The sequence below is a fragment of the Nycticebus coucang genome, chromosome 7, assembly GCF_027406575.1.
Source record: "Nycticebus coucang isolate mNycCou1 chromosome 7, mNycCou1.pri, whole genome shotgun sequence".
Taxonomy (NCBI): Eukaryota; Metazoa; Chordata; class Mammalia; order Primates; family Lorisidae; genus Nycticebus; species Nycticebus coucang.
This window is the reverse complement of record NC_069786.1, coordinates 83,679,886-83,692,964: the sequence shown is the minus strand read 5'-3', so window position 1 is coordinate 83,692,964 and position 13,079 is coordinate 83,679,886. Positions and strand designations below refer to the sequence as shown.

At 34.4% G+C, this 13,079-nt stretch overlaps 1 protein-coding gene across 3 annotated transcripts in view; it reads right to left on the bottom strand.

The window, feature by feature from the left end:
• ITGAV (integrin subunit alpha V) overlaps window positions 1-13,079 on the bottom strand; it is a 75,645-nt gene that overhangs the window by 35,670 nt on the left and 26,896 nt on the right. For all 3 annotated transcript variants that reach the window (XM_053597730.1, XM_053597729.1, XM_053597728.1), the window contains exons 4-10: window positions 12,868-12,982; window positions 8,291-8,352; window positions 5,544-5,589; window positions 2,961-3,086; window positions 1,773-1,817; window positions 623-666; window positions 479-535 (exon numbers count right to left, since the gene is read on the bottom strand). In XM_053597730.1, coding sequence (XP_053453705.1) covers window positions 479-535; window positions 623-666; window positions 1,773-1,817; window positions 2,961-3,086; window positions 5,544-5,589; window positions 8,291-8,352; window positions 12,868-12,982 — 495 coding nt within the window. The remainder of the gene's footprint in view (window positions 1-478; window positions 536-622; window positions 667-1,772; window positions 1,818-2,960; window positions 3,087-5,543; window positions 5,590-8,290; window positions 8,353-12,867; window positions 12,983-13,079) is intronic.

Below are 13,079 nucleotides of genomic sequence, written 5' to 3'. Positions count from 1 at the left end.
TTGTGAGCAATTTAATTTTGTATTTCCTAAAAAAGAAAATAATGACAATAAAAATAAGCCAAAATACGGAAATACAAACGGTTTTGCTTATAAAACTACTTTGGTTAAAACTAAGGTGAAATATTTAAAGCTTATCTTATATCTACAAGGTAAGTGATACAAAATCATTAAACCATTCTGATACTGGCCAGAAAATTTTCAAGACATTAGAAAATGCAGATGATAAAATGTTGAATGAAAAAAGACATAAAATTAGAGAGGGAGCAAATCAGTTTGTACTTATGCACACAAGAGCACACGCATACACACAAACTACAGAAACATACCAAAATGATAATAGTTTGATAGATTATCTCCTTGATTGGATTACAGGTGGGATTTTTTTCATTTTATACTTTTCTTTCTTCCCCAAATTTTCTCCACCGAATATGCACTGCTTTTATAATAGAGGGCAGGGGATGACATTTTAAAAGCATACCTGCTCACCAGTAAAATTGTATAAAGAGGACATGTTCTTCCCATCATAAATATAAACCTGTGCAGGAAATATAAAAGTATATGAAATATAGCAAAATAAGACAACTCAGAAATTTTTTTAAGAAACACATGTTAGCTTTCCTACCATTCCCAAAGTCCTTGCTGCTCTTGGAACTCCTGAAACAAAATCTGGGGAAAAACAAAACAAAACAAAACAAATCATTCATTTTTAAGACCAAGACTGAAAATTACAGAAGAAAGTGGCTAAGTCAGAAAGCTTTAGGTTTTCTTTTATTACTTGAGTAGAAAATAAACAATAGATTTATAAAAACTGATACTCCAACCTAATAATCGCAGCATTTGTTCTACAAAATCAAAATTTATGAAATAAGAAATATTCTTAAAGATTCTCAAATATATGCAAATAAGCTCTTAAGCCTTTTTTAATCTTGTTAAACAAGAACAAGATATGGCCGGGCACAGTGGCTCAGACCTATAATCCTAGCACTCTGGAAGCCAAGGCAAGAGGATTACTTCAGCTAAGGAGTTTGAGACCAGCCTTACAGCAAGAGCAAGACCCTGCCTCTACCAAAAACAGAAAAAGTTAGGCAGGTGTCATGGTGGGCACCAGTAGTCCCAGCTACTGGGGAGGCTGAGGCAGGAGGATTGCTTGAGGCCAGGAGTTTGAGGTTGCTCTGAACTAGGCTGATGCCAGGTCACTCTAGCCTGGGCAACAAAATGAGAATCTTCCTCACAAAATAAAGCGACCGACAACTGAAGAAAAGCTATACTTACAGTAATGGGGAATAATACAGAGCAAACTGAAATGTAGACGTGGCTGTGCCACAGACATGTGATGAAAATCAGGTAAAGTCTCTGATTCCTAAACTGAGCTCCCATGGAAGATGGATGAGCAAAGACAGGATGGGATAATAACCTTGCAGACAAAGTCCAGAAGATGGCAAATCATGGCTAAAGAAAGAAAAAACCAAACCTGTCCCAGGATTGAATTTCCTGAAAACAAGGAGGAAGAGGCTTAGGAAGTCCCTGACAGTGCTAGAGACTGGAAAGGAGCAGAAGAAAGAGGCTGAGGCTGACGGTGGCCCTGGCAGTCTCAGTGGACACTGAGCAAGCTCACCACAGACCACGCTCACCGTACTACTACCACCCCCCTTGTTTCTCCTTCTAAATCCATAACAGTGGTTTCAAATTGCTGAAAATTTTCGATACAGATGTTTCAAATGCTTAATCTAAATTTTTTAAAAAGGATTAAAAATAGTTCAAATACTTCATACCATCTACACCATCACCATTGAAATCTCCTACAGCCACTGAGTAACCTAAATGGGAAACCAAAGGTAAGACACCATTAGGGCAAGGAACAACTACCTTCAGCATACTTGCTGGATAACCTTTTCTTACAAATATTTTCGAGTAGGCTCAAGGCCCGTAGCCCAGTGCTTACGGTGCCAGCCATATGCATCAAGGCTGGTGGGTTCGAAACTGGCCTGGGCCACCTAAACAACTATGACAAGTACAACAAAAAAATAGCCGGGCTTTGTGGCAGGTGCCTGTAGTCCCAGCTACTTGGGAGGCTGAGGCAAGAGAATCGCTTAAGCCTAAGAGTCTGTGGTTGCTGTGAGCTGTGACACCACAGTACTCTACCAAGGGCGAAATAGTGAGACTCTGTCTCAAAAAAAAATTTTTTCGAGTAACTCCTTTAATTATGTAATAAGTTTGTCCTCGAGGGGTAACAGATTCATATACCTGAAATAAATAAATTTTATAAGCAAATTTGAGTTAAATATGGAAATAGTATCCCTCTATTCAAAAAATATGATTGTTTTATTAACTTTACAAAGAAGTTGGTTAAAAACAGAGAATATCTACAATTCATCAAAGTGAAGCAAAAGACTCTTTTAGTCAGCAAGGACTATTTCTGTCATGTATGACGTATTCTAATAATTAAATAAGAGAGAAATGTAAAGAGAGAGGACAAACATTAATAAATCCTAAAGACCAAAACTGTAGTTTAAAATAATGAATAAAAGTTCAAGAGTCAGACTGCCCGGGTCTGAATCTCAGAACAGCAAGCAAGTTATAAACAAGTGACTCTGGGCAAGTTATTTTGCCTTTCTGTGCTTCAGTGTTCATGCCTACAAAATGAAAGTAATAACAATATATTTTCACAGCCTGATGAAGATTAAATGAGCAAATACAGGTAAAGCCCAGTACCCAGCACATAGTAAACACATTTTAAAGGTCAGCCATTATTGCTATCATAAATAAATAATTACTCTTCAATTACTGAACTGTAACATAACCTAAGTACTCAAATAATAATTAGAAATTGTACATTTTTTACATCTTAAAAAATCAGTCTATTTCGCATAAAAGACATTCCTATTTAAAGTAACATATAAAGATACAGGGTAAATATACTACAGCTCCACAAAATAAGTCTATATTTTGGTTTTACTTACCCAAATAACTGTCATCAAAAATAGCTTGTGCAGTCCGAGTTGCTAATTGGTTGTTATACTTGATGCTGTAAACCCTGGGATCGTATTTAGATACAATTTCTGCCACTTGATCTGAAATGAGCTGACCTTAAAAAAACAAAAACAACAAAAAACAATATATATATAACTTCCTAATGATAACTTTATGCTGACAATAGACGACTCCTGCATGAATTAAAAATAGTATTAGATATCAGTGTTTGTAATTATTAGTCTTCAATAAATATATTTGATAATACTAAACCTGAAATTTGATATTCTCTTTTAACTTATGATTGTTTCTATTTAAGCTAGTACTTAAAATTAGTTGCTGCTAATAAAAATTTTAAAAAACAGGATGTCTTACCTCACTGAGAATTAATGTTCAATAAATGAAATAATAAAATCAGAGACTATTTCACAAAAAAAATTCATTGAAATTAAGATTTTACAGAAACAATTCAATACTGGTACTGCTACAATGAGAATAATTGGTTCAAGTGATTTTTTAAAAACTAGCTCTTTGGTCACCTTCATGAAGCAATGTGAATGGATAAGTTCACTTCTGAGCACAACTTTACATTATTAAGTAGAGAAGAAATCTAGATGACGTCACAAAAATGAGGCTGCCCTCCAGCCCAAGAAAGACTGGCTGATTCATCAAAGGTCACTTCCATAAAACGGAAAAAATAATTTCTTCTTATTTCTGCTATTTTAGAAAAAAGTTCTCAGCAGTTCAAGTTTTCAGTTCTATTCCAATCTGTTCAGTCAATGGGACGACTCTATAGAGCAGAAACACTTTGAGATACTATTTTATCTTCTGTGCCTAAAAAGTACTGGAAACATAAAGGGAATTCTGAAAGTATTTCATGACTCAAAGAGGACTGGAAAATTCTCATCCTTTTTGAATACAACAATATTACCATTTTCTCCATTCTTACAAAGACAATTGTGAGATCTATAGAAAAATTCATTCTTACATACCTCCTTATCCAAGGTGAAACCTACTGATTTTAATCTTAACTAAAACAAAATGTTCTCTGCCAGTTTACTGAGTCTTAGTTACATTTTACACACAAGTTGACCACCTACAATAAAATGTCAATAAATATAATATCAGGAGTATCTATCTGTCCTAGCATAATAAATAGGAATCCATACAGACATTGTTTAATACCCAGGTTATTAAAAGAACACATCGTTTAACTATGTCAATTAAAAAGATAGAGTTAATAAGCAGTCCTAACCAAGCATCACAAAATCTAACTTTCTTGACAGTTTTAGTTCCCAGGAAGCTATCTCCTTCTTTACCCATGGAATAGTCAGCAAAAAAGAAGAAAAATAAGTAAATCCATGTTTTTATAATTAGAGGAATTTATATCCCCTAGCTTCTGCTATGCACTTTAGAATTGTTATTCTGTAACAGTAGAATTCAATTATAATTTTGCTAAGTCATTTCATTTCCCAATGAGGTAATTTGTAGAAAATCAAACTTTTCAGCTTTAGTACATCCCACATACTGATCTTTGACAACTGATTTTTCTTTTCTTCATTCCTTCCTTTGCCTTCCCTTTCAACTTTACACTTACTGATATTTCTCATTCCTTCTTATTCTGCCTCCATCCTTCAACAAATATATTTCTCTAGTTTCCTTCCATATAAAGCAAAAGCAAGTATGAATTTTTCTGCAGAGGAGGAAGTAAAGGAAGCATACGATAGGATAAAGAAGTAAGGTTTGAAACTAAACAATGCCATCAAATTAATATAGTCATAGGTTTTCCCATTCTTACAAGTATGCTTGAACATCATAATGCTAAATAAACAAGAGTTCATCTTGTAAATAACGCTTTTTAGCAAAAACTAAACATTCATATATTAATGAAATAAGTAATTGTGTATCTCTAATGATAAATGAAACAAACATTTTTTAGTTACCTGTTTTCAAACTGTTGGGAATAATGATCTGTTGTACAGTTGTTCACATGGTAACTAAAGCCTCCCAGAATGACTAAACAACACAGTATTGCATCTTTACATCAATGCCAGTTTAATAATTTTTTTAAAAAAAACTTAATAAGGTCCTCTATCTTTAAAAAAACCAAACTATGTAAAGAGATCATTCTTGATGTCAGAGATTAATGAGAAAATAATCATTCAAATATTCCAATGAACAACTTCAAAATACTTTTACAATGCTGAGCTTTCAGAATATCATAATTTGCCTATGTTGATTGGTTCCACGTACTTTCTAATGATTATATCATAGTCTCTAAAGTACAGAGAGGGAGAAGTATTTATCACACACAATATAAATAAATTTGAAATTACTTAATGCATTTGCTTTTAAAATGTTCAATATATTTTCTATTAGGAATATATATATATTCAATATATATTATATATGTTATACTTTTTTAAAAAACACTCTGTAATGGAATGTTTATACACTTAAGTTGTATTTTCCATTTCTTTCTTTAAAATAATTTTTAAAATGTCATAGGCACATGATAAGCAAAATCAGAAACACATTGTCAGCTTTGGGTAATTTAAAAATTATTAACCTACCTTGCCAATAAAAGCTACCAGGACCACCAAGAAGTACTCGATCAGCCTAGAAGGAACCAAACAACAAAAATATATATTCTTAAAAACAAATAGCTTTAAAAATAGAACAGAAAGGGCATATACACGTGTGTGTATATGTTATTTATAGTATGTACTCATCATACTATATACTAGTCTATATACTAGATATATATATGCATGATATATAAACACACACTATATACATGTCTAAATACTAGAGATATATATACATATATGTTAAAGCAAAAAAAAATTATAAATCTCAAATTCACCTAGTTCAGTTTCAATATTACCATTATTGGAGGTCTCCATTGTACCTTCTCTAAAATAAAATTTTTTTTAAAGTTATAATATATTCATCTAATATATGACAATAGAAAAACATACTTTTTGTTCCTGTGGATCTTTCCTGCTTCACACATTTGGAATAAGGTATTAGTGCAAAATATTATTGAACTATAATTAAAAAAACGCTTCTCAAATTTTGTATATTAGATTCGTAACTATATAAACAAATTTTCTTTCTAATAATCACTGAAGAATTTCCTGCTGAAATAAAACTATTTTTAGTGTCTTACAGATCTAAATAGGACTTAAGTTAGAAAGTAAAATTTTCAGGGTATATTATACATATCTAAATTATGGGCTCGGCGCAAGTAGCTCAAGTGGCTAGGGCACCATCCACATACACCAAAGCTGGCAGGTTCGAACCCGGCCCAGGACTGCCAAACAACAGTGACAATTACAACCAAAAAATATCCGGGTGTTGTGGCAGGCACCTGTAGTCCCAGCTACTTGGGAGGCTGAGGCAAGAGAATCGCTTAAGCCCAAGAGTTTGAGGTTGCTGTGAGCTGGGATGCTACAGCACTCTACTGAGGGTGACACAGGAGACACTGTCTCAAAATAAATAAAAAATAAATAAATTCAGAGTATTTTGAGTTTCAGCACAGTACTTTGAAAATTCCTTCTTGCTGGAGGTCAGAAAAAAAAAATTTTTCTCCTCTAAATACACATACAGAACTTTAAAGCTCTCATAATCTCCTGCCTTAGCTATATAGGTTAAAAAAAAATCCTTCTAAGTTGTCTGCCTCAAAATGACATCATTTTTCCTGAAATGGGTTTAAGAAAATCAACAGCAAATTCAGCAATGACATTCACAACCTGAGATTACTTCTAGGATTACAGTTATATAGGCATAAGTATAGAAAATATATACACACATTTTTCTGAAAACAAAACAAAAGCACCTATCTGGAAATTTATCATGCAAGTTTAAACCAAATATTTATTAATATACTTTATTTCTCTTTGTTTGGCTTCCTTAACTTTTGAATTATGAGTAACGTAATAAGAAATTAAGTGTATTAAAAATCAACTGCCTGGGCGGCACCTGTGGCTCAGTGGGTAAGGTGCCGGCCCCATATACCGAGGGTGGCAGGTTCAAACCCGGCCCCGGCCAAACTGCAACCAAAAAAAAATAGCCGGGCATTGTGGCGGGCGCCTGTAGTCCCAGCTACTCGGGAGGCTGAGGCAAGAGAATCGCTTCAGCCCAGGAGTTGGAGGTTGCTGTGAGCTGTGTGATGCCATGGCACTCTACCCAGGGCCATAAAGTGAGACTCTGTCTCTACAAAAAAAAAAAAAAAAATCAACTGCCTGGAAAAGAGAGTTAAATATAATTATCAGTACCTAGCCTAGCAAAAATAAAGGTAAAACACAAATTTTTGAAAAATAAAATGTTAATTAATTTTTCTGTATCATATGATTTTTAGTTTCAGTTATTTTTATGAATTTAAGACACTCCTCTTTGTTCACATTTCTAAGAAAGTCATATTAAATTTTCTAAGGAAATTCTACTGTTAAACAAATAACATTATTTTCCTTCTCTAGAAGGAATTAATTTTCTCAAAATTGGATATTCAAAATGTTCATATATCCCACTAAAAAATAAGTAAATAATATATAAAAGAAAAGTACTTAAGAAAATTTACCTTTGAAAATATAAATGAAAAAAATGGGCAAAAAAAACATGATTGCAAGAGGGACTTTACCTAACAATTACAATCAGTGTAACCTGGCTTATTGTACCCTCAATGAATCCCCAACAATAAAACGAAAACAAAAACAAAAAAAAAACGTATACACATTTTAAGAGAGGAAAAACAGTATTAAAATTGTGATATTCAATATATACCAATAACGTCTGTTATCTTGCATATTATATCATGTATCTCTTGTAACTGCAGAAGCCAAATGTTGACTTGAGCATTCCAATTTTAATACAGTTTTTTTCTTAAAAAAAAAAAATGGGCAAAATAGGCAAATAAGCATGTTTCTCTGAATTTGTGAAACTAAACTCTATTCAGTAATAAAAGCTCCCACTGACAGCTTTGGTGAAAAAAACAATTTTAGTTGAAAATAGAAACTATAATATTCTATAAGTTCATGTAACTTGAAATTTAATACTAAGTCGTCATATTTACCTACCATTTACTAAGGAGACTCTCTACTTCTCCCCCCTCCCAGCGTGGTGTTTCCCTAGTTCAAGTAAGTAATGTTTAGTAGGGAGGGAATATAAGACAAAGCATGTCACGTTGAATGGGTTATTTTATTAGCTGTTTTCATTAAACAATAATTATAAAGTAGCTGAAATAGATCACTTTACTTTTAACTGTACTTTAGTCAATAAGAATGATCTGAATCTCATTCAATCTTAAATGAGAACTTACTTTAGTAAAATCAATGCTGAATCCTCCTTGACAAAATCCCTGTCCATCAGCATCAATATTTTCTAAAATAAAAAGATTGGAAACATACACAAAACCAAAAACAAATAAATAAATAAATAACACAAAATAAAACATGAGAAAACCTGATATCACTATAATCTTAACAATGTACTGATTTCTCAAAAGGATAAATCAGGTGCTTCATTATTAGCACATTCTAAAAAAGGTAGTATGCGTGTTACCAGCATCATTTCCTCAGATGGAAAACAGAGGGATCAAAGTACCTGGACCCGACTCCAGGAAACAAAAAGACAAACTGAAATGGCAGCTTTCAACTTTTTTGGGGGGGGCCACAACCCACAAGACTATAACTGAAAACACATATTGTGTGTTATGTGTAATATAACTTAGACAAAATTTTGCAAAATAATATTACTATTACTGTATACAATACATTCTGATATTTTAAATCTCCTTTTTTAAAAACTTACCAGTTATGACCCACGATACTGATTTTGTAAAACATTACTGAGTTATGCCCTGCAGTTTACAAACTCCGATCTGTCATTCCTTTCTCTCTATCATCTGATATCAACTTCACTATAACAATTAATAGCAAAGAGATACATACATTTTTATAGGCAACAAAAATTAAAAACTATAAATAATATATTTAAGAATTTCAAGAAATGCCAAGGCCAGAACTTAACGTTCTGTGAAGAACAAAATATGAAACTATCCTCACAACACACTTAGTACTGGGGTCTAATTAAATTGAACATCTTTTTAAGAGTATTTTTCAATGCTAGTAGACTCAATAGTTTTGCTCTTTTAAAGTTAACCCTCTTTTCTTTACAGGTCTCACAAAAAGGGACTTATTCTGAACAATTAACCAATTAATCTAAAAAAACTTTAATTATAAGCAATACTGTACCTAGAACATAAGTATGAATGAATCAAGACTCTCCCCTTATTTTATTTTGAGAATAACAAGGAAGAATGAAAAACACTACCCCTCAGTTAAGAAAGAATTCTTGTAAGAAGTGTTAGAAATATATAAAAAGTTTTATTACTACTATATTTTCCATCCAAATACAGAAACCAAAAATACTTATTTTCAGCCATAAGGAAAAACTTCCAGAAATTTTTATCAAATAATCCCATCAAAAATTTTCAACACATTTTTAAAACCTGGAAACTACCCCAAGATTATCCAGTTAATATCTAAATTTTTTTTAAAGTTTTTTCTTTTAGAAAATAGCCTCAACAGCATGATGTTATACCAATGTAAATTTTTCTAACCAAGAGGGAATGGGAAAATGTGGGACTGGGGTTTCCAGCATCTAGTGAATCATACGAAAGAATTCTGCTCTAACCTCAAACAGCCCTTTATTTTCCTTATTCAGGCTGCATCTGGGGAACTGTTTCAGGCTATTTTTTCAGATGTCTTTTTTTGATTAGCTGTATAATTACCTACTTTATTTGGATTCCCGACATCCAGCTAAAAAATATGACTGTCCAGCTGGGTGCATGCAGTGGGTCACGCCTGTAATAGCACTCTAGGAGGCCAGGGTGGGTGGATCGCCTGAGCTCATAAGTTCAAGACCAGCTTGAGCCAGAGTGAGACCTCATCTCTAAAAAAATAGCCAGGTGTTTTGGCAGGCACTTGTAGTCCCAGTTACTTGGAAGGTTGAGGCAAGAGAATAACTTGAGCCCAAGAGTTTGAGGTGGCGGTGAGCTGTGATGTCATGGTGCTCTGCCGAGGGCAAAAACGTGGGACTCTGTCTCAAAAAAAAAAAGACTATCCTTTAACATGTGCTTAACAGGTACATATTAAACTGAGTGTTTTTGCCAATTTAAAGACTGTCGTGTTGAATATAACCTAATCCAATGATGGCTATGACATTTATTTCTATAGATGATTAATACTTCTCTCATCTGTTAAGTCCGGCAATGATATTATAAATAGTAGTATAATTGATTCTGACAGTAACATCAGCTAGTATTTATGAAGCCTTACTGTGAGCCAGGTTATTTACGGTTACAAACAGAGCCTCATTCTCTCACCCAGGCTAGAGTACAGTGGCATAATCATACCTCGCTGCAGCCTTGAACTCCTGGGCTCAGCAATCCTCCTGCCTCTGCCTCTCCAGTAGCTAGCACTACAGGCACATACCACCACACCTGGGTATTTTTTTATTTTATGTGACATTATCTTTTTAAGTAATTAATTGGTTAATTTTCATTGACAGGGTCTTTCTATGTTGGTCTCAAACTCTTGGCCTCAAGCAGTTGTCCCACCTCTGCCTCCTAAAGTGCCGAGATCATGGGCATGAACCACTAAGCCTAGTGGCATTACTTTTTTAAGTCTTTATAGCACTCCTATGAGAGATATTATTATTATTCACAATTTGTACTGGAAATTCACACTTAGGGAATTTAAGTAACTTGACATGGTCAACCAGCTACAAAGAGAGTACAGACCTGAATCCATGTATGGCCGTACCATTTCACTACATTAATCTCAAATCAGCAATGTATTTATCATTCCCTAAGTAAAAAGGGAAGGGAAAGCCAGCTAGACATCATAACTGAGAAAGTACATGTTCAAATAATATTATCATCAGCAAATAGACAGAGGCATGAAAGATTCTGTCTGACCATGCAGTGACCGTGCAGTTACATCCTATGATTTGTGGCTTGGGCAGTATTAGAGAAGGAGAATGTGCAGCCTACTGCATAATACTGAAAATGGTCACAGATGCAGTTATAAAAAGCCCAAGCAAATGTAATGATTAATAAGGTAACTTGGTGAAACAATGAAATTCCTTGTCCAGGGTGTCCACATAGATCATGCTAAAAACAAAACCAACCTAACACATACACCCAAAACTACAAGTAAAATGATCAAAAAGTTAGCAATATAGCTCTACAAAACTAGCATCAACATGTGAAATTAATTGTTGGTGACACAATTTACTGAAGAGTGGTAAAGACACAAAATCAGGGCGGCGTCTGTGGCTCAGTGAGTAGGGGGGCGCCAGCCCCATATACCGAGGGTGGTGGGTTCAAACCTGACCCCGGCCAAACTGCAATTAAAAAATAGCCAGGCATGGCAGGCGCCTGTAGTCCCAGTTACTGGGTAGGCTGAGGCAAGAGAATACTTAAGCCCAAGAGTTTGAGGTTGCTGTGAACTGTGATGCCACAGCACTCTACTGAGGGTGACATAGTGAGACTCTGTCTAAAAAAAAAAAGACACAAAATTATAAATTTGTACTTCTTAAGTTTTTATGTGAATTAGTGTTTTACCAATAATGAAACAAAGGCCCAGAATGGTTAAGTGAATTACTCACAGCTATTAAGAGGCTGTCAGCAGAATGTGAGAATATGACCCAGGTTCTCAAACTCCCAGTTGAGTTTTTTTTTTTCCTGGACAGGCTGCCCCTTGTAATTAAGGGCTATAGAAAACTTACTATTTAAAAGGTTGAATCGAAAAACATAGACACTATTCAAAGGTTGCTGAAAGTCAAGCCTTTTAAGAAGAAAGGCATTCACTTTGTCTTTTTGTTTTTGAAGCTGTTCTCTGAGCCCTTCTTTTTTTTTGCAGTTTTTGGTCAGGGCCAGGTTTGAATCCACCACCTCCAGTATATGGGGCCAGCTTCCTACTCCTTGAGCCACAAGTGCCGGCCCTCTGAGCCCTTCTTAAGATTTGAAGTTTTGTTATTTAGATGAGGGTTTGGCAAACTTCTTCCATAGAGTACTATATAGTACATATTTTAGGCTCAGGGGCCAAACAGTGTGGCAACTATTCAACTCTGAGAACTCACCTTTCCCATTAAACATAAGATGTATATGGGTAGGGCTGTGTTCCACTAAAACTTTATTTACAAAATCAAGTCCACAGGCTACCACAGCTTGCTGACTTGATTTGGGATATGGTTTAAAGTGATTTTATAATCTCTGTACCTAAAGCAAATAAATAAGACCATTCATTATGTGACACTCAACAGATCATCACTAGAATACATGTTTTTAGGAAGTTTCTTCATGCTCGTACATATCAGGGGTTATCCAAACCTATACTCATGAAAGCAGGATATATTCTATGTAGAGAAGATGTGCTAATTTAGAAGTAACTAAGAAGGGAAGCATTTTCTGTTGTTGGTAATGCAGGGGAACGTTTCCTTTGAATAATAGGGCTGGGTTCAAATCCTCCTTTGACCCCTTGATTCCATAAAATGTTGAAAAAAATTGCTCAGTTCCCACATCTGCCAAATGAGAATAAGAGTAATTTTGTATGCGTGTACATCATATAACTAGTAATTCACAAACGTGATGTATATACATATGAGTTCTTAGGGAAGAAAGGTTGTCTGTTTACTTCACATTTGCAAATTCTTTATATGAATAGGATTACTTCTTTTTTTTTAGTAGGACTGCTTTCATTTTTGCTCTCATCAATGTCACAATATGTCTACATATTCTCTCTCTCTCTCACACATACATGCACACACATTTTTAATAAACTAGGATTCCCATCTCTCTTCCTAAAAGCTGGTACAACTTAATATACGTACTTGATCTGCACGGAGCATACTCAACAGTCTTTGTTCCAGCTTGAAGAAAGCATGTTCCCACAGGCTCTCTCTCCTGTTTCACCTCAGTCCTCCAGTGGTACAAGGGAGCACAGGCCTAAAATCAAACATTTAGTCTATGACATAAAAATTGTCTGAAAAGTGTTTCACGGAATCTATATTCCCAAGCGCTAATCAAAATTAACTAAGCCTAT